The 16,936-nt window shown below is 44.6% G+C and overlaps 5 protein-coding genes across 6 annotated transcripts; 2 read left to right on the top strand and 3 right to left on the bottom strand.

The window, feature by feature from the left end:
• Positions 1–31: 31 nt before the first annotated feature.
• On the bottom strand, positions 32–3,170 carry LOC108141172 (UDP-N-acetylglucosamine transporter). 2 transcript variants are annotated; one of them, XM_017264412.2, is made up of 3 exons: positions 2,873–3,170; positions 2,651–2,770; positions 32–1,708 (listed from the first exon to the last, which is right to left on the bottom strand). In XM_017264412.2, the coding sequence occupies exons 1-3, from the start codon at positions 2,883–2,885 to the stop codon at positions 759–761; spliced, it is 1,083 nt and encodes a 360-aa protein (XP_017119901.1). In that variant the 5' UTR covers positions 2,886–3,170; the 3' UTR covers positions 32–758. The 2 variants fall into 2 exon arrangements, with proteins under 2 accessions (XP_017119901.1, XP_017119892.1); XM_017264403.1 differs by lacking the exon at positions 2,873–3,170 and having other exon boundaries at positions 2,651–2,834.
• Positions 3,171–3,910: 740 nt separating this feature from the next.
• Positions 3,911–5,845, top strand: LOC108140957 (translation initiation factor eIF-2B subunit beta). The gene is made up of 5 exons (XM_017264028.2): positions 3,911–4,078; positions 4,133–4,219; positions 4,277–4,733; positions 5,092–5,477; positions 5,530–5,845. The coding sequence occupies exons 1-5, from the start codon at positions 4,023–4,025 to the stop codon at positions 5,600–5,602; spliced, it is 1,059 nt and encodes a 352-aa protein (XP_017119517.1). The 5' UTR covers positions 3,911–4,022; the 3' UTR covers positions 5,603–5,845.
• LOC108140968 (phosphoglycolate phosphatase 2) lies at positions 5,696–7,786 on the bottom strand. The gene is made up of 2 exons (XM_017264039.2): positions 7,216–7,786; positions 5,696–6,542 (listed from the first exon to the last, which is right to left on the bottom strand). Exons 1-2 carry the CDS (start codon positions 7,729–7,731, stop codon positions 6,015–6,017), a joined length of 1,044 nt encoding a protein of 347 aa, XP_017119528.1. The 5' UTR covers positions 7,732–7,786; the 3' UTR covers positions 5,696–6,014.
• A 1,167-nt stretch (positions 7,787–8,953) lies between these two features.
• On the top strand, positions 8,954–13,829 carry LOC108140937. The gene is made up of 3 exons (XM_017264009.2): positions 8,954–10,304; positions 11,477–12,058; positions 13,091–13,829. The coding sequence occupies exons 1-3, from the start codon at positions 9,540–9,542 to the stop codon at positions 13,670–13,672; spliced, it is 1,929 nt and encodes a 642-aa protein (XP_017119498.1). The 5' UTR covers positions 8,954–9,539; the 3' UTR covers positions 13,673–13,829.
• Positions 13,830–13,995: 166 nt separating this feature from the next.
• On the bottom strand, positions 13,996–16,110 carry LOC108140946 (WW domain-binding protein 11). The gene is made up of 5 exons (XM_017264018.2): positions 15,944–16,110; positions 15,760–15,885; positions 15,601–15,698; positions 14,337–15,535; positions 13,996–14,254 (listed from the first exon to the last, which is right to left on the bottom strand). The coding sequence occupies exons 1-5, from the start codon at positions 16,005–16,007 to the stop codon at positions 14,062–14,064; spliced, it is 1,680 nt and encodes a 559-aa protein (XP_017119507.1). The 5' UTR covers positions 16,008–16,110; the 3' UTR covers positions 13,996–14,061.
• Between the last annotated feature and the right edge of the window lie 826 nt (positions 16,111–16,936).

Genomic DNA, 16,936 nt, shown 5'->3' with positions numbered 1-16,936 from the left:
AAATAAATCGAGAATCCTAAGTACACACAACTTTGAATGCGCATTTGAAATAACTTCGCAAAGTTAAATGCATATTTTTATTTAAACAAAATGACAGAATATTGAGAGTTGCGTTGACTCGATATGGAATCACACTTGTAACGCTTGGCGACTAATTCGACTTCAGTACAAATATCAGGGAAGAGTCCGAAAATATAATTTTATGTACGCGAAAAAAAAAGATTCTGTGGACAATTCGAAGCCATTTTCCATAAGGCTCAGGATGGATGATAAGTTATTCAGAGGGCTTTGAAACAAATGAACATTATATACTCAAACACAATTCATGATACTTGAATAATACTGCTGAGAATTGCCCAAGAAACTAATTTAGTATGAAAATAGTATATCTCAACCTAATCTCAGGTTCAAGTTGATATTTACAAAACAATACAAAATTTGTTTGGCATTCCTTAGCTTTAATAAAGGATTTATCAAAACGATGTATTACCATTTTAATATCTATACTTTAAAGTAGCTGGTGAACGCCCTAATTATATTTATATTATTTAAATAATTAAGTATTGTTATCGTTTTTCGTTTCCTATACATTAAAACTATCGTTTCCCAGCGGAAAGTGCTACGAATTGTCCAGACATTAATATCCACCCTAACATATATACACACAACGTGGGGAATATCAAGAACACTAGATACAATCATCGAACGGTCTCCGGGTTGTCGACAAATACTGATGACAGATCCAGATTCATCCAGAGTTAGACGCGCGGCAGCAGCTTCTCCTCGTCGCCGCCAGGACCCTGCATGCTCGACTTTGGAGCCGATCTGGCCGGATCGTAGCCATATAGAAAGATCGAAGCGATGACCAGGCCAGCTCCGAAGCTGAACTGAAGCGTGAGATTGAAGTCGAAGATGTAGATGGAGGCTACGCACGAGATGATGATGGCCAGCGAGGTGGCGAAGCCCTTGAGTATGTTGTCCGCATACTTGACCACCACGGCCACGATCAGGCCGCCGCCGGCCTGCAGCAGGACCAGATACCAGACGAATACGTCGTAGCCATGGAAAAATCCCTGCTCGAAGATCCGGCTGCCGTCGTTCACGAGGCAGGTGAGCAGGCCGAAGGGAATGCTCAGCAGGCTCAGCTGGACGTTCCTCATCCACACGGAAATCTCGGCACCCTTGAGGATCTTCTCGAAGTAGATGCCAGCGAATCCGGACAGAAAGCAGGCGCCCAGTGCTGCCCACAGTCCGAGCATCCTGTTCTGCTCGGGTGCTCCGCCAGCGGAGGAGGCGGCGGCCGTGGCCGCAGCTCCGGCTCCGGCTCCATCGGCTGGACCGCTCGACGGGCCCACAGTTTGGGCCAACTGCACCAGAACGATGCCCATCACCAGGAGCAACAGCGCACCCCACTGGGTGTTGAGCAGCTTGCGACGCAGTATCACCACAGCAAACATGGCCGTGGTGAGGATCTTTAGCTGGTACGTCACCTGGTAGGTGGCCGCATCCAAGTGCGAGGCGGACACATACAGCAGGTTGTTCTGGACGATGTACACCAGCGAGGGCACGCACACCTTCAGCGTGTCCATGGGATTGGCAATGATGGTCTTGTGCAGCGAACGGACGAACTTCTGGGCATCCTTGCCCTCCTCGTTGAAGACCAGGAACAGGCACGTGATGAGTTTGGCGAACTCGGCCATTAGCACGGCTGCAAACGAGGGCGGTAAAAGCAATTAGTGGGTACAATTTCATGTGAGGGCGATAGAGATCTGCCGGCACTGCGTAAAAACCATTCTGGGCTTATGACAATTAAACACTACCTTTATTACCAAAGCGTCCATTAAAAAAACTAAAAAGTTATTTATATTTAATCACTGAGTTATATTTTTGGGTATTCAAAGGCGTAAAAAGTAACCCTAACAGTTTTACGGGCGACGATAGCTTATCTACAATCCCACTTAAATGGTTTTGTACCTATAGGCTCTAAGAATTGTAATTTAAATTCAAATTTACAAAATATTAATAAAATATTTGGTTGTGTAAAAATTTTCTAAATTAAAAACGAGTGACTAATGAAATGGAATAGAAAATTAGATACTAAACTAGGAATACCTTGTATTATAAAGGTACATTTTTTTTAAATCTAATAACGCATAAGGTCAACTAATAAAAAAAAATGGTAACACTTGGTGTAAGCCTAGGAATAGTTTAAAAAAAACTTGTGGATAGCCTAAAACCAAAAAAATTAAAAGATTAAAAGACTTGGAATTCCATAAACTCAATAGGGAATCTACAATTTTGTTCTAACTGTTGGGAAAGACCGAAACAACTTTTATCTAACTATTAGGTGCCCCATGCGGAAGTGGCTGCTTATCAGCTTCCTCGGCCGCTTCACATCTACCCGAACGGCCATTCCCTGCCTGCTTTTTCTGCACCTCCACCTCCTCCTACTGTTTTTTTTTGCTTTTTCTGCTGATGTTGCTGCTTGCGTGGACAGACCCACGTCGAGGGTTCGTGGAACTACCAGGGTGAATCGAATGAACCAAAAGAACCCGGTGAACTGAATGAACCCGGTGAACTGAATGAACCCGGTGAACTGGATGAACCCAATGAAGCTGACAACCCGTTGGAGGGCACAACTAATACTCACCCGTGGAACTGAGGAAGATGTCGCCCGGCCGGGTGCGGGCATAGCGCATGCTGAGACCCAGGATCGCATTCTGCAAAGTCAGCGTCAGCAGGCTGATGTACTTCAGCGTATTGGCGTTCACTTGGCGATGGGAATAGGAATAGGTGACGGGTGCGGGCAGGAGCGCCATGTCAGTACGGCTGGAGCAACGCCACTCGACTAAAGGCCAAATACTCTACTCACTGTGTATGTTCATGCTGCTCTTTTGTTAGTCGCGCAACTTCAACTCCAAAAACTCCAAAACCAATAGAAACAGAAACCGAAACCGAAACCAAAACCAAAGGCAAACAAATGCCGGGAGTTTGCTATACAAACGGCCTCCGTTTCTGGCCAAGATCGTTCAGTTGTCGGTGGAGCGTTCTGTGCGGCGGTGGCGGATCGCTGCGTTCAAGTTGGCCGGAGGAGGAGAAAAGAAGACGACACCGGATCGCGACACGTAAACAACAATCTGAGCCCCAAGCTTCTGCCATCGGCGACTTTTTTATCGCAGCGCCGTCCATGTGGTTGTTGTTATTGTTGCTTTTGCGGCAGCGGCCGGCACTTCGATAGCCACCAGTGATGGCCAGTGCGCGCGACAATCTTCGATGCATGCGAAAAAAAAGCTAAAGTTGCATACAAAAAAAAAGCTAAAATTGGCTATATGCTCAAAAAAAGCTATAGTTGGAAAATGCATTTCCGATTTCCCGGTTTGGTTTATTCTCATACCCTTCACTGTTTATAAGACTAGCAATTCAGAAATCAGTCTTAGATTTCAGAAGTTAATCAAACGAGTACAAATTTCTTAAATTTCAACTCTAGTGGTTGTTCAGCCTGTTTTGTTTTTGTTTTGTTATCTCATTTCCTAGGCGAAACGCATAGAAACAAAAATCAAGATTTAAAATTTATAATGTGCTTTGTTTGAATTAATATTGTTTTTATTTATTCAGGTGCTGATATATATACGTCACATTAAAAAAATAAGCTATTTTAACCAGTCAATGGTAAACAAAATTGACGAGCCATAAAACTACAGAAAATATGTATTTGTTTGATAAGTCAGTTCTAAAATAGTGCCTTAAACTTATATGAAAGTCCTTGCAAATTTTCATATGGCAACAAAATAAAGTAGAATTTAAAAAATTGTAAACAAAACAAATATTAGGCCGTTATTAATTGTATAGCTTTTATTGTTTGCATAACGCAGCTGATTGTTATCGATACTGCGCTGCTCATCACTAGCCAGTGCTTTCGCCAACCCAGTTATCGATAACACATTTCCGTGTGGCGATTTGGTTTGCATATTTACAAAAAGTTGGTAACTTTTTGGGAAATTGTGAAACTCAGAGGAGACAGGATGCGGGAACAGCCACTGAAGGAGGTCACGCAGCTGATCCACGCCATCAAAGTGGGGTAAGTGGGTTGAAATTCGTTCTGGCCACGCACTAAATGGGCAATCTCCCGCAGGATGGTAGAGGGATCCTACAGCATAACCAACAAGACGCTGGACATCTTCAAATACATCATCATGAGCAAGAGCTGGCAGAACGCCGAGTGAGTTGAACATGTGCCCCCGGCCAGTATAACCCATGGACTAATCCCTTTGTGCAGTGCCCTCATGCAGATTGTGCGCACCCAGTGCAAAATCCTCCAGGCAGCTCTGCCCCAGGAGACGGTCACCTCAAATATTGCCCGCAGGATCCTGAAGCTGACGCGCGAGGAGTTCGACCTGCTGCACGCCAAGGTGCAGCACTTCGCCGACGACTCACAGGCCTCGCTGTCGCTCCACAAACTGGTCACCCAGACCAGCGAGAGCAACGTCAGCGTGGACTACTCGGTTCCGCAGCAGGGACTGCGGGAGGCCCTGCTCGACCACCTGCAGGAGGTGGAGACGGAGCTGGAGACCAGCTCGGAGAACATTTGTGTGCAGGCCGAGGAGCACATCCACTCCTCGGAGATCATCTTGACCCTGGGCCACTCGCGCAGTGTCGAGAGCTTCCTCAAGCGGGCGATCAAGAAGCGCCAGTTTCTCACCATCATCGTGGCCGAGTGTGCGCCTGCCTGTCGCGTGAGTTGTGAGCCTCCAGGGGATTCCGCTTTGTAATAGTAGAATATTTCAAAGGGGCATTCTTCTGGTTGTCTTAAAGTGGGAAACTGAGCTATATGGTTCATCATTAAAGTCACAAAATTAAAGCATTTTAATGTCATTTATGTTTCTATTTCTACTATGATTTTTTTGTGATAATCTTGTAGTTAAGAATGCTAGATTAAGACAGACCTTAAGCTTATTCCCATGTCCTTATTTTTGAACCACTCCATTTGCATATGCCTTTTCTATAGTTTATAGATTTTCTGTTAGCTTACTATTAGGGATTTCGTTGTATTAATGTTTATATGCCTTAATAACTTCCGCGTTCCTATTGCAGGGTCACAATCTGGCTGCCAGCTTGGCGGGTGAGAAGAACGTGGAGATTGTTGTGATTCCGGATGCGGCCATCTTCGCGATGATGTCGCGAGTCAACAAGGTGATCATCGGCACACACAGTGTGCTGGCCAACGGCGGACTGAGAGCGGCCTGTGGCGCCTACACGGTGGCACTGGCTGCCAAACACTACTCCGTGCCGGTGATCGTGCTGGCGCCCATGTACAAACTGTCCCCACTGCATCTGTGCGAGCAGGACGCTTTCAACATGGTCGGCTGTGCGGAGGATGTGATCTCCTACGATTCGATTCCAGCACGCGAGGCCAAGGTCTACAGTCCCATGTTCGATTACGTGCCACCAGAACTGGTCACCCTGTTCATATCCAATACGTACGTAGTGATTTTAATATGTCTCACAACTACTTATAGTGTTATCCTTTAGCGGTGGGCACGCCCCCTCGTATGTGTACCGCCTACTCACGGAACTTTATCATCCCGAGGACCTGGAGATTTGAAACCGAGTTTGACTCGTTACCATTTCAAAAAATCGCCCAATAAACGCTGACCCGAAAATCTTAAAACTAAAAGCCGATCTTTTTCGGGTTTGATCGATTTTAGTCTAATTTTATTTCGTTTGCACGGCCTTCTCACAACACCATAGACTATTTAAACTTCCTGATCGTAAACATTTATAAACTCGTTTTAAATACGCCTTATGTGCATTCGAAAGTAAATGCCTATTTCACAAAACAACAAAACAATGTTTAACAATATTGAATAGTTTTCTTTAGATTTTACCTGAAAGCAATAACAGAACATCAAACATTGCGGTGGATCGGTTTACGTTTTAGGAACATATTAAATTCCACTCCCTGTGATATAATAGCTTCTTCCAGGTAGCTTTTTGTCTCGTTTGATTTCTTGAACCTACTTTTGAACATTGTTGAGCAGCTGCGTGAAGTCCGCCAAGCTATCAGCATAGTAATCCGGCTGGGCCGCCACCGGGGCATTCAACATGTCCTCCTTGGTCAGGCAGCCGCTGAGCACCAGCAGGGATTGGAAGCCGCAGGCCTTGCCGAACTGCACATCCTGCACAAGGGTGTCGCCGATGAAGATGCAGCGCTTGGGCTCCCGGATCTCGAACATTTCGCCAAACATCTCGCCCAAGATGGGCGACGGCTTGCCCAGGAAGGTGGCCTCCCGCTGGGTGTAGCGCTTCACATGCTCCAGAAAGTCAAAGAACCCGGCCACATTGAGGTTCTCCGCCAGGGGCATGACGACATCGCTGCCACCGGCTATCAACTGGCAGTCCTCGTTCTCCTGCAGATGCCTGATGGCCTTGGCCAGCTCAACGTACGAGAGATCCAAGTGGATGTCGAAGAGCACTGCGCCCACTGGCTTCTCAATGGCCAGGTGATCCACTAGCGAGGCGGCCGTCAGGTGTTCCTTGACTTGCTGCCAGGTAAGAAGGTCCAAGTCCGTATTTTAACGTAATATTTATGGGCAAAAAAACTTGTAGTTAGTAAAATAATTAGTGTTTCCTAAATATTTATATATATGTATTTATAAATAGCTTGCAACATAACTTGTAGTTGAACAAATATTAGGTATTATTTAAATATTCATAATATAATTAGTGTGGAACTTTTTTTTAAATTATTTCTTTAAGGAATTTGGCTAGAACTGTAAGTATGTTTACAAAAACAAGTCAGTATTTTATCTTAATATTTAAAAATACTTGTAGTTGGCTAACGATTAAGGTATTTGTTAAATATAATATTCAAAATAATTAGCTTAAAAGTTTTTTTTAATCTTAAAATTATGATGTAGATATTAGTTTTAGGAATAGACTATAATATCACTTTCACGTTCTTTATCATAATATTAATAGGCCAAAAAACTTGTAGTTAGCTTAAAACATTTGCTTGTTTACTAAAATGTAAAAATTTGAATTATATCTTTAATGAAATTTACTTTAGTTGCGTATATTTTCAAATAAAATATTGTTTTATGAATTTATCAATGGTAGTTAATCCAAGTTTTCAGATTGCAAGTCATCGAAAAGCTCCTTAAATTACGTTACTGTTTGTCCTTCGACTGCAAGCTAATAATAACTTATTTTCCTCACCAGCGACTCGAACTCGATGTTGTGCTTACGCAACGTCTCATTGGCTTCCAAGGACATGAGGGAGAAGACCCGCTCCCCCGGCTTGTGCTTCTTCAGGTACCTGACAATGGTCTTCACCGGATGCACGATGTCGTCCTCCTGGACATTCTTGGCCCCAATGTGCCGGAACTTCTCCATGTAGCCCTCCTCGGAGCGGAAGCTGTTGTTGGACACGAACTTGATTTGCTTGCCGGCCGCCTTGAGGGCATTGACGGCGGGACCGGTGTTGGGGATCCAGCCCACCAGGAGCCACACGACGCCATCGCAGTCGCTGATCACCAGGTCGAAGGAGTCGATGAACTGGCGCTGCTCCTCCAGGCTCAGCTTCAGGATGTGACGTGGCGGCGACATGGATATAGGCGGCAATAAATGGCAATAAATGGCAATATATGGCAATATATGGTTAACGATGAACAACGGATGCTGGTTGCGCGCGCATGGAAATTCCACAACCGACTGACTTGGCTTTGCCGGCATTTAACCTTCAATGTCAACGCATTGACATTGTTCCCCCGATTCCCCGGCCACCGAAATATCATATATATATGTTAAGTATCTTTTATTACACGATTTAGCGAACCGACTGGCTGAGTGCCTCGTCCGATAAGATTTTGTATGTAAATAGATGCCTCTTCCGTGTGGGACGTGACGTGAAAGACGCGTGCTTTGCTTATTCCCTAGTCTTATTATCTGTAAAGAAAATCAAAACCAACACAAAAAATGTCTCCTTTGCTTCCTGGCTATCGTTGGCATCGACAAGCAGCTAAAACGTGAGTTCCTAACCTTTATCTAGAAGATTATATTCCAGTATTCTCAATGTCTTATTGAACTTGACTTCTATTTTTTGTTTGAAAATAGCGGTATTTGCAGTAGCACTTTAACTGGTTCGATATATACAATTAAGATATATCGATTTCAAAGTTTACTATCAAACATTATCAAACTTACTGTATTATTTGATTAAGAATAGAGCATATTTTTTATATTTCACTAACATTAAAGTATAATAATCTTCCAAAATGTTATTTTGAATTTAATAGAACTAGTTCGATAGTAAAGTTCACTCAAATGTATCGAGTTTGAAATAATCTCAAATATTTAATGATTGGCTGAAGTCAGCTTCTTAATATTTTAAAAATGTAATCGTTTAAAAGAGTCAAATTTTACTGTTTTATAAATTTTGAAAACCAGTAATTTAGTTTTAGTTAACCATGCTTTCACTTACATGCCAAGGATTGCAATGCATGTTTATTCCAAACGGTGGTCCACTAAATATTCCTTTAATTTTAAAACCACTTCGATATATGTATGTGATTAAAAGCGATTGACAGGAATATCGATCGGTGCATCGGCCTTTTGTTTACACCGTTGAAAGGTATTGCCTATTGCTTTTGTTGTTCTGTTCAAGCTTATAACTATTGCATGCACAAACATGCACAGTGAGCTCCCGGATGAAAAAGAGAAAAAATTCAAAAGTGCATCGGTTTGAAATTTTAATTTAAATTGCTTACGAGTACTTTCCCAAAAAACAGAAATACAACTTATTTACTTGTGTTTCTTTATAAATATAGACCGAGAGACAAAATACAAAAAAAAAGTATGATTGTCCAAAAAAATAAATAGACTAAATTAAACTTTATCATCAAGAAATAAAACATAATTTATAAGTAATTGTTTTTGAAATATGCTATATTTTCAGGTGAATTTTTGTCCCTTCAACAACCGAATCGGTTCACCTTACAGATGGCGTACTGTACCGTGCCCTAGACCATGGCCACACGTTAACACCCTGACATTGATTGCTGCGGCATTTGGCCAACGGAAAACGGCGAAAAACGAGGATTGAAAGTGCAACCGAAACAGAGGAAACCACAAATGGCCAATAATTCAAATTCAAATGCAGCATTCCAATTGGTGGTGTCCGGAAGACACTTGTTTCCACAGCGGAGCAGGCAAGGCAAGGCAAAAACAAAAAAAAAAAAAAGGCAAAGAACTGGCCAACGGGGCGGGCACTTGATATGTGTGTGTCGCTTTGGATTCGGTTCGGTTTGGTTTGGTTTTTGACTATACATATGTGTATTCATATGTCACAAGTCCAAATCGATTGCCGGTGCAAGTTAGTTTAGTTAGGCGTCTCTCTGATAAGATACGAGACTACGAGTACGAGTACGAGTACGAGTTGCGGAGAATTCCGCTGGAAGAAAAGCACACATTGTGGTCCCTGAGCTTGGAGCAACTGTTTCCGCCGGTTATACAACCCTTTTGCAAAAAAAAAATTCTGGAAAATGTCTGCGCTGGCTAACGGTGGACAGGAGGAGGAACTGCAAATTCTGGGCCAACTGAGGAGCATCGAGCAGATCAACGAGCAGCGCCGAATATTCCTCAATGGCACGATCACCGAGGAGGTTTCGGAGGGCTCCAATGGTGCGACCAGCCAGGATGAGAAGGAGGACGACTTGGAGAAGGATCTGAAGCAGTTGGAGCAGCTGGAGACGAAGAAAACACACGACGAGGCTGAGAAGCAGAGAACACCCCCAGAGGAGGTGGACCCAAAGAAGGAGCTGGAAAAGGGGGAGCCGTCCAAGCCGCAGCCCCCCAACACGCTCGCCCTGAATGTGAAATACGCCACCCTTCCCAGTCCCAATGTGGCTACCCTGCGATCCCCGCTCTCGCCGCCTCCCAAGCCGCCCATGTTGGGTCGCACCCGGAGCATAGGTTCCGGCGATGGCAAGAGCAACGGCAACGGCACCGGCCACGGCACCGACAACTCCCTCATCCGCCAGAGCTTTCCCGAGGGCGTGATTAAGATCAGGCCCCAGTCTCCCTCAACTCAAGTCGCAGCCACTTCAACTCCAACTCCTACTCCCACTCCCACTCCCAAAGAAGAAGCACCCGCCACCGTGTCCGCCCGGCATTACGAGGGACTCATCGAGGAGCTGCGGTGTCCCGGATGCGCCGGCGCCATGAAGGCACCTATCCTGCTCTGCAAAAGTGGCCACAGTGTCTGCGAACAGTGCACCCGGATTCTGCTCATGTGCCCACTGTGCAAGGTAACTGAAATTGACGTCAGCCCCGGTCGTTATCAATATCTCAACATCCCCCCCGCCCTCATGTTTTCCTTATCTAGTGACGTGCAAATATTGTAGGTGGAAACTATTGAGAAATTAGACGCAGATTGCCATCATATCATCGACAGGCGCAGGACAGAGTGATCGTGATCTCCGGTTGCGATTACTTTTATTGCCTTTCGGAGGGTGCTCTAATCAATTCTCAAGAGGAGCCACTATCTGCTCTATAAAGTAGTATAAATACACCTTGTCCGTTTGCCCGTTTGTCCGTTTGTCCGTTAGCAACTGGGTTTCAGCAACTGACTATCGAGTTTTTTACAAGGAATTTTTAAAAGTGGTTATAAAGTTTTGTATGGGCTATATTACTTACTTTAAATAAGTTATTAGCCATTCCTATAAATAATTCAAAGTATTTAAATGTTATGGTCTAGTGCGTTAGTTTTTAATATTCGTTATTATTATCTCGAATTTTAAATATCGTTTTTTCTTAAGGGAGAAGGATGCTCAATTAATTCTCAAGACGAGCCATATTAATATTTTCGATATTTTATGAACTGACTATAGAGCTTTTTATAAAATATACTCCTTACTACTAATAATACAAATTATTATAATCGAATAGGTCTTGTCCGGCAGCTTCTTGTTTTCCTTATTATTATTTGCTGAAATTTCAAATACGCCTTTAATTTTTTAATTCTTAAGAGGAAACTTTATCTGATTTCTAAAGTGTCATACATAATTATATAAGGTCTTTATTATTTTGGTAAGTTTGTTCCCTAACTAAGTATCTGCCTTCTTCACTACAAATATGTACATATTTATCTTATAAATCCTTTTAAGTTTCGGTAATAGAAGATAAAGTCAAAAAGTCTTATTTATGAGTAATGTATCTATAATAATTTATCAAAGTTAGATCTCTAAAATAAGTACTAAATTACAGAAAAGTTCACATAATCATTACTCTTTAAAAACAAATGCATTACATATAATTACCCAATTACACCTTAAATATTAAACATTAAACCTGAGTATTGTATTATATAGATCTGTGGTGTTTGGGCCACCATTCATACCATCTTCATTCTATAAAAACAAATGCTTTTCGTATATAATTGCCCATTAGTAATTAGTAATGCCATGTCCTGCTGCCTTAGGAACCCTTCACCTCCTCCCGATCGCTGACCGTGGAGGCGCTCTGTGCCAAGGCGCACTTCCGGTGCGGACACGCCTCCGGCGGCTGCCAGGTGCGGATGCCCGTGGTGCTCCTGCCGTGGCACGAACAGCAGTGCATGTACAAGCCGATGAAGTGCTTCATGGGCCGCGTGTGGGGCGATTGCCGCTGGCAGGGACGCGAGGTGCAGTGGAAGGAGCATCTGGAGGGGGAGCACGGCGACCGCCTGTTCCGCGCCGGCAGCGCCGATCTGGAATGGAATCTGGCCACGCGCCGGAAGCCGCTCACCGGCTACTACGTCTTCCAGGCGCACGACGAGATGTTCAACTTCTACGAGATCCACGACCGCCAGCGGATCCTGTTCACCATGACCTGCACCTCGAACCGGCGGGACAGCAAGTACAACTACGCCTACGAGGTGACCGTGCTCCAGCCGGACAACGAGGCCCTCTCCATGACCCAGAAGTTCCCCGTGCACAGCGAGTACGACAAGGACATCCTCATGGAGGGCACCTGCGTCAGCATTCCGCTGACGGAGCTCAACCGCTTCCTGGACCAGGACAAGGTGAGTTCTGTGCAGGATTTGTACTCTATTATTGTACCCTGCTGTATTACTTGGTTAAATTTACCACAGTGGTAAGTATTTGATTTTCACGATCAGAGTTCCCCGAATTTTTCTTATCGCCCGTTAGCTGGAATATATTATCAAACCTTATCTGCGCTTTTTCACTAGCTTCGAAAAGCGTTTTATGGCTTCTTTAACCGAAAATAGAACAAACTGACAATCCTATTATTTATATACACACGAACAAAACGCAGTCCCAATTATCAAATACAAACTAAATTTGATCATTTGGAATTTCGTTTTTAACAACTAAAAGTTATCTGCACATATAACGTGCAATTTTTTTTAACCAGCTTCTTATATGGCAAAATTATTTTATAATTATAATATATATAAAATGTAAAACATTATTATTTATAAGCACAGATCAAATTCAATCCAAGCAAATATTCGGGCATTAAAAACATTGTATATATGATATAAAATATCACACATAATAATTTCGAATTTAGTTTTCTAGAATTAAACTCTATATGCGCTTATTAAAGCAATTTATTTTACCACCTACAATACGTTGCCTATTAAACGCATTAAAAATATAAAGTGGAATTTAAAAGCAAACCTATTTCAAACTTTATTTTCAAGATATAATTTCGTTTAAAAAAATTAAACAAAAAAAAAATTTTGCTCATCTTAAATTTTTGAGTGAAATGGCTAATTTATAATTTTTTAAATAGGTTTTGAATAAGAAAAAAACCTTTTTGTGATTAATCCGAAATATCAAATATTAACCTTTATATGTTAATCTTTAACTTTTAGATGAAATTGCGAGTTTTTAAATTTTTTAAATAGGTTTTTAGTAAGTGGAAACTAAAAAAGAAAGAGAACCTTATTGTGATTAATCAGAAATATTTGTATATACAAATGTATTTCTATTGAAATTAATTTAAATTAATCTGCATTATTGGCATATAAAGCGTAAAAAGACAAACCATAGCACGATCTTAAATAACGCCCTTTGCCATTTGGCAGGTTCTCCACTACCGCGTGAGTGTGCTGGCGGTCAAGTCACCGCGCCGGGCGAAACCTCCTCGCCAGAGTCTGCCACATCCCGTAGACCTGGAGCAGACCGCGAACGGCGGAGTCAATGGGAAGAGCGTGCCGACCAGCATGATCATTACGCGCACGTATAAGGAGGCCATTGGCGAGGCGACGGCTGCCCAGGCCAACAGGGCAGAGGTGGCCAGTCCGGACTCGGAGGAGGATGTGGTGGCCAGCGGCGATGGCGATGGAGATGGCGCCGGGGGACTGGAACTCGAGCGCAAGTGGGGCACTCCGCAGCTGCACTTCAATCGCAAATATCTGCGAAACACTCTGAACGACTCGACGCCCCTGGAGGACGAACTGCGTCCTCTGGCCGGCGATCTGCGCAACGAACATGGCGACGACAAGCTCTCCCAGTGCAGCAACAGCACGAGTTACACGAAAAAGGTATCCGATTCGCTGAGGAGAAGCTTCCGGGCCCTCAAGGCGGACTTGGTTGAGATGCGGCCGTTCAGCAAGAAGCCAGTCAAAGCAGGATCCCCAAATGCAGTCCAGACTAATGGCAACTAGCGATTCCATACGTGTTTTCCTCCTTTTTTTTTTTTTTGTGGTAACTTATTCAATTTTCTAACACTCCACATAAAAGCATGTAAATATAGCAAATGTTTTAAATCTAATGACATATGTATGTACTTAAAACATAATAAAATGTAAATTAAAATATTTACATATTTCTGTTTTGTAACAAACTGAAAATATGAAAATAAACTATTCAAAATATTAAAGTGGGCCGAATGAAAATGGAGCCTGTTGTCGCTGTCAAAAAAAAAAAACATTGTTCTCAATTACTTGCCTTATCCTGTGCCCAAGTACTTAGTGAAACGCCTTAGGTATTTGGTTTGGATGACTCATTTTATCTAGGACTTAGACTACACAATTTACAGGACTCGCAGCTGGGGCTACAGCAAGCCCTGCATTTCGTTCATGAACTGCAGATAGGCGTCGTCCTTGGTGGGCGGCTTGCTGTGCGTCTCCGAGGGGGCGTGGTGGCCATCGTTGGCCGCATGCCTGGGCCTCGCCATCCGGCGTTGATCCTCGCGCTTCACGCGCAACGTGGACGGCACGAAGCGGGTGACATCCGCACTCAGATTCCTGATAAATAAATTTGTTGCCATTATGTGGTGCATATATATATAACATATACATATATTAAATAAGGGTAGTCACAACCCACCTGATTTGTGGTTTGGCTGTAATGGTGGTCACCCCCTTAGCCGACTCCTTGGGCGGACCTCCGCCGCCTCCCTGCTTGTTGTGGTGGGCGAGACGAGGTGGCAGGCCCGGCGGCGGACCCGGTGGCATCCTGATGCCCATGCGGGGCATCGGTCCCAGTCCATGAGGCGGCCTGGCTCCCGGCGGCGGTCCAGGCGGCATGCGCAGGCCGAAGCCGGAGCCTGCGTGCGGTGGCCGCATGGGCGGCGGGCGGTACATGATGCCCGGTGGCCCAAGGCTGTGCAAGGGCGGTAGTTGGGGCAATTGGGGTGGCGCTGGCACCGCCGACGCTGGTGGCAGTGGAATAGCCGGCAGAGTGGGCGCCGTCGGAGGAGCTGGTGTTGGCTGTGATGGCGCAACGGAGGAGGAGGCGGAGGAGGATTTTACTGGCGCTGGCTTGGCCGACAGTTCGGCCATTTTCTCATCCTCATCCTCATCCTGATCGGCGTCGCTGTCGCTACTGCTGTCGGATTTCCTATCAGAGCTAGAGTTGCGTTCTTGCCGCTTCTCGGACTCGTCGTCATCGTCCTCGTCCCGGTCCCGCTGTTTATCCGCCTCGTCCTCCTTGGCCGCCAGTTTGCGATGCTTGCGCTTGTGCACATGCTCCATTTCCTTCATGAAGTCATCGATGTTCTGGTTATTCGGTTCGCTGGCCTCCTTGTCCTTGTCCCTGCTCTTCTTGTGCGACTCCTGCTCTTCCTCCTCGGCCTCGCCATCGTAGTCCGTATTGCCCTCGGCATCGGAGTCGAGTTCGGAGAGGGCAAACAGATCTGGCGGCGGTCCCGGTGGGACACCCAACCAATCCTTTTCCTCGTCTTCCTTGGACTTCTCCGCCTGCGCCTCGCTGGCCGTTGCATCGCTGTTCTTGACCACGCCTGGCGGAGCCCCGGGGGCATAGGGCGGCAGGGCCATGGTCATGGGCGGCGGGGGCAGGCGTATGCCAACGGCGGCCCCAAATCCGCCGACAACGGGTCCGCCAGTGGGACCGGCGGGACCGCCTGGAATGGCCGCCGACACCGGAGCGGGCAGGGGAATCTCATCGATCTGGACGCTCTGGGCGTGCTTGACGCTCTCGTAGTACTGCTGCTTCTTCAGACGCTTCTTCTCGTACTCCACCTCTTTGCGCTTGAGGTCCGCCCAGTGCTCGGGCTCGTCGTTGTGCTGGAAGCGTGATAAGTGGGCTGATTAGGGGGCTTTATTTCAACAGGCACTCGGGCCAATCTTACATAGAGGCGCATCACCCGATCGAAGGTCTCCTTCAGCTTCTTTCGCTTGTCGCGCAGCACCTTCTCGTTCAGCGGCGACGGCTGCAGCACATTGTACTCTGCAAAGCGGAGGCACTGCATCAGTGAATGGTTATAATGCTTGCTTACCCGGCTACCCACCCATCTCGTCGATCTTCTCCATCTCCTCGAGTATCTGTGAGGGATCCTTGTTCTTCAGGACCGCCGCCCGCACCATTTGGCGCTGCCTCTTATTCTTCTTGAGCTCCTTTTTGCGAGCCTCCTTGCCTGAAAGAAAGCGCCTGGTGGGTTCAACACTTCGCCGTGGGCCAACTATCGTACTTACGCGCCTGGTCCGTGGGATTCATGTACTTGCCACTCTTGGTGGTGTTGATGGAGCGGCGCCCCATCTTTGCGGCGAGTTATATTGGCTGGCAATTAGCAAAATATAACTTTAAACCTAAGCGGCGGCGTTTTTTGGTGCCCAAGTAAAAATAAACAGTAGTCTAGTGCTGGAAAATGTCATGTGCTCAGTGTGGTAAAACATGGCAACTCAAAAACTGTCGGGAAATAGCTAATTGCCATCAGAAAAAAAGCTAAGCTGTAAAACACTAGATTCAAATTAGTACAAGCTAGTTGGAAAACTAAAAAACTAAAACTAAACTGACTAATTAATTAAAATATATGTGTTTTCGTAACCTCTTGTGAATTTGGAATTTTTTTTTCGCTGACCAATTCCGTGCCGAAATTGTTAGGTAGCGCGCAAAGCAAATAACTAACAAATAATATTATATATTACGTGTTTATTTCATTTTATTTGTTATTTTTGTCCAAAAGGTGTCTACTTAAACTTATCCAAATAGTCGTTAATCGGTAATCGGGTTCCCATCCAACAAATTCTCTTATACTTTCATATTCAAAATACAAAAGCCGGGCGAAATAATTGAAAGGAATTAGGAAAAAGGATTTTTTTTACATATTGCCCAACAGAGTTTACTACATATGAAGGATTGAGGTATTTGATTCCTATCTAAGCAATTTGGCTATTCTATCACATTGAACTGCCAAAAGCCAGCTTTTAAAGATATTTTTTTGGGTACCATTCTCTCCTCATTAAAACTCTTTAGTCTCCTCGTTTACTATGACACTTGGTTTTCACTTACATATAATGTCTTATTTAAGAAATACCACTGTTTAATTAATCGGAATTTAATTTGCTATGTCTATTTAAGTGCTTAAATTATTCAACAATACTATATTTTCTGGTTTTAATTTACCCGCTATAAGCCAATACTGCCCAACACTGCCGTTAACAGAGCTACCCGGCGGCAGCACCTGC

This window comes from Drosophila elegans, unplaced genomic scaffold (genome assembly GCF_018152505.1).
Source record: "Drosophila elegans isolate 14027-0461.03 unplaced genomic scaffold, ASM1815250v1 contig_149, whole genome shotgun sequence".
In the NCBI taxonomy this organism is placed as follows: Eukaryota; Metazoa; Arthropoda; class Insecta; order Diptera; family Drosophilidae; genus Drosophila; species Drosophila elegans.
Note: the sequence above shows the minus strand (reverse complement) of the source record. Positions and strands in the feature narration are given on the sequence as shown.

Excerpts from the sequence above, each read along its gene's own strand:
- LOC108140946 (XM_017264018.2), bottom strand. The coding sequence starts at position 16,007 with ATGGGGCGCCGCTCCATCAACACCACCAAGAGTGGCAAGTACATGAAT. Across the intron at positions 15,536-15,600 it reads ATCGGGTGATGCGCCTCTAT|CACAACGACGAGCCCGAGCA; the intron begins GTAAGATTGGCC and ends TCACGCTTCCAG. Across the intron at positions 14,255-14,336 it reads ACAGCCAAACCACAAATCAG|GAATCTGAGTGCGGATGTCA; the intron begins GTGGGTTGTGAC and ends TTTATTTATCAG.
- LOC108140937 (XM_017264009.2), top strand. The coding sequence starts at position 9,540 with ATGTCTGCGCTGGCTAACGGTGGACAGGAGGAGGAACTGCAAATTCTG. Across the intron at positions 10,305-11,476 it reads TCATGTGCCCACTGTGCAAG|GAACCCTTCACCTCCTCCCG; the intron begins GTAACTGAAATT and ends CTGCTGCCTTAG. Across the intron at positions 12,059-13,090 it reads GCTTCCTGGACCAGGACAAG|GTTCTCCACTACCGCGTGAG; the intron begins GTGAGTTCTGTG and ends GCCATTTGGCAG.
- LOC108140968 (XM_017264039.2), bottom strand. The coding sequence starts at position 7,731 with ATGCCGGCAAAGCCAAGTCAGTCGGTTGTGGAATTTCCATGCGCGCGC. Across the intron at positions 6,543-7,215 it reads ACATCGAGTTCGAGTCGCTG|CAAGTCAAGGAACACCTGAC; the intron begins GTGAGGAAAATA and ends CTTACCTGGCAG.
- LOC108140957 (XM_017264028.2), top strand. The coding sequence starts at position 4,023 with ATGCGGGAACAGCCACTGAAGGAGGTCACGCAGCTGATCCACGCCATC. Across the intron at positions 4,079-4,132 it reads ATCCACGCCATCAAAGTGGG|GATGGTAGAGGGATCCTACA; the intron begins GTAAGTGGGTTG and ends AATCTCCCGCAG. Across the intron at positions 4,734-5,091 it reads AGTGTGCGCCTGCCTGTCGC|GGTCACAATCTGGCTGCCAG; the intron begins GTGAGTTGTGAG and ends TTCCTATTGCAG.
- LOC108141172 (XM_017264403.1), bottom strand. The coding sequence starts at position 2,819 with ATGGCGCTCCTGCCCGCACCCGTCACCTATTCCTATTCCCATCGCCAA. Across the intron at positions 1,709-2,650 it reads CATCTTCCTCAGTTCCACGG|CCGTGCTAATGGCCGAGTTC; the intron begins GTGAGTATTAGT and ends CCTCGTTTGCAG.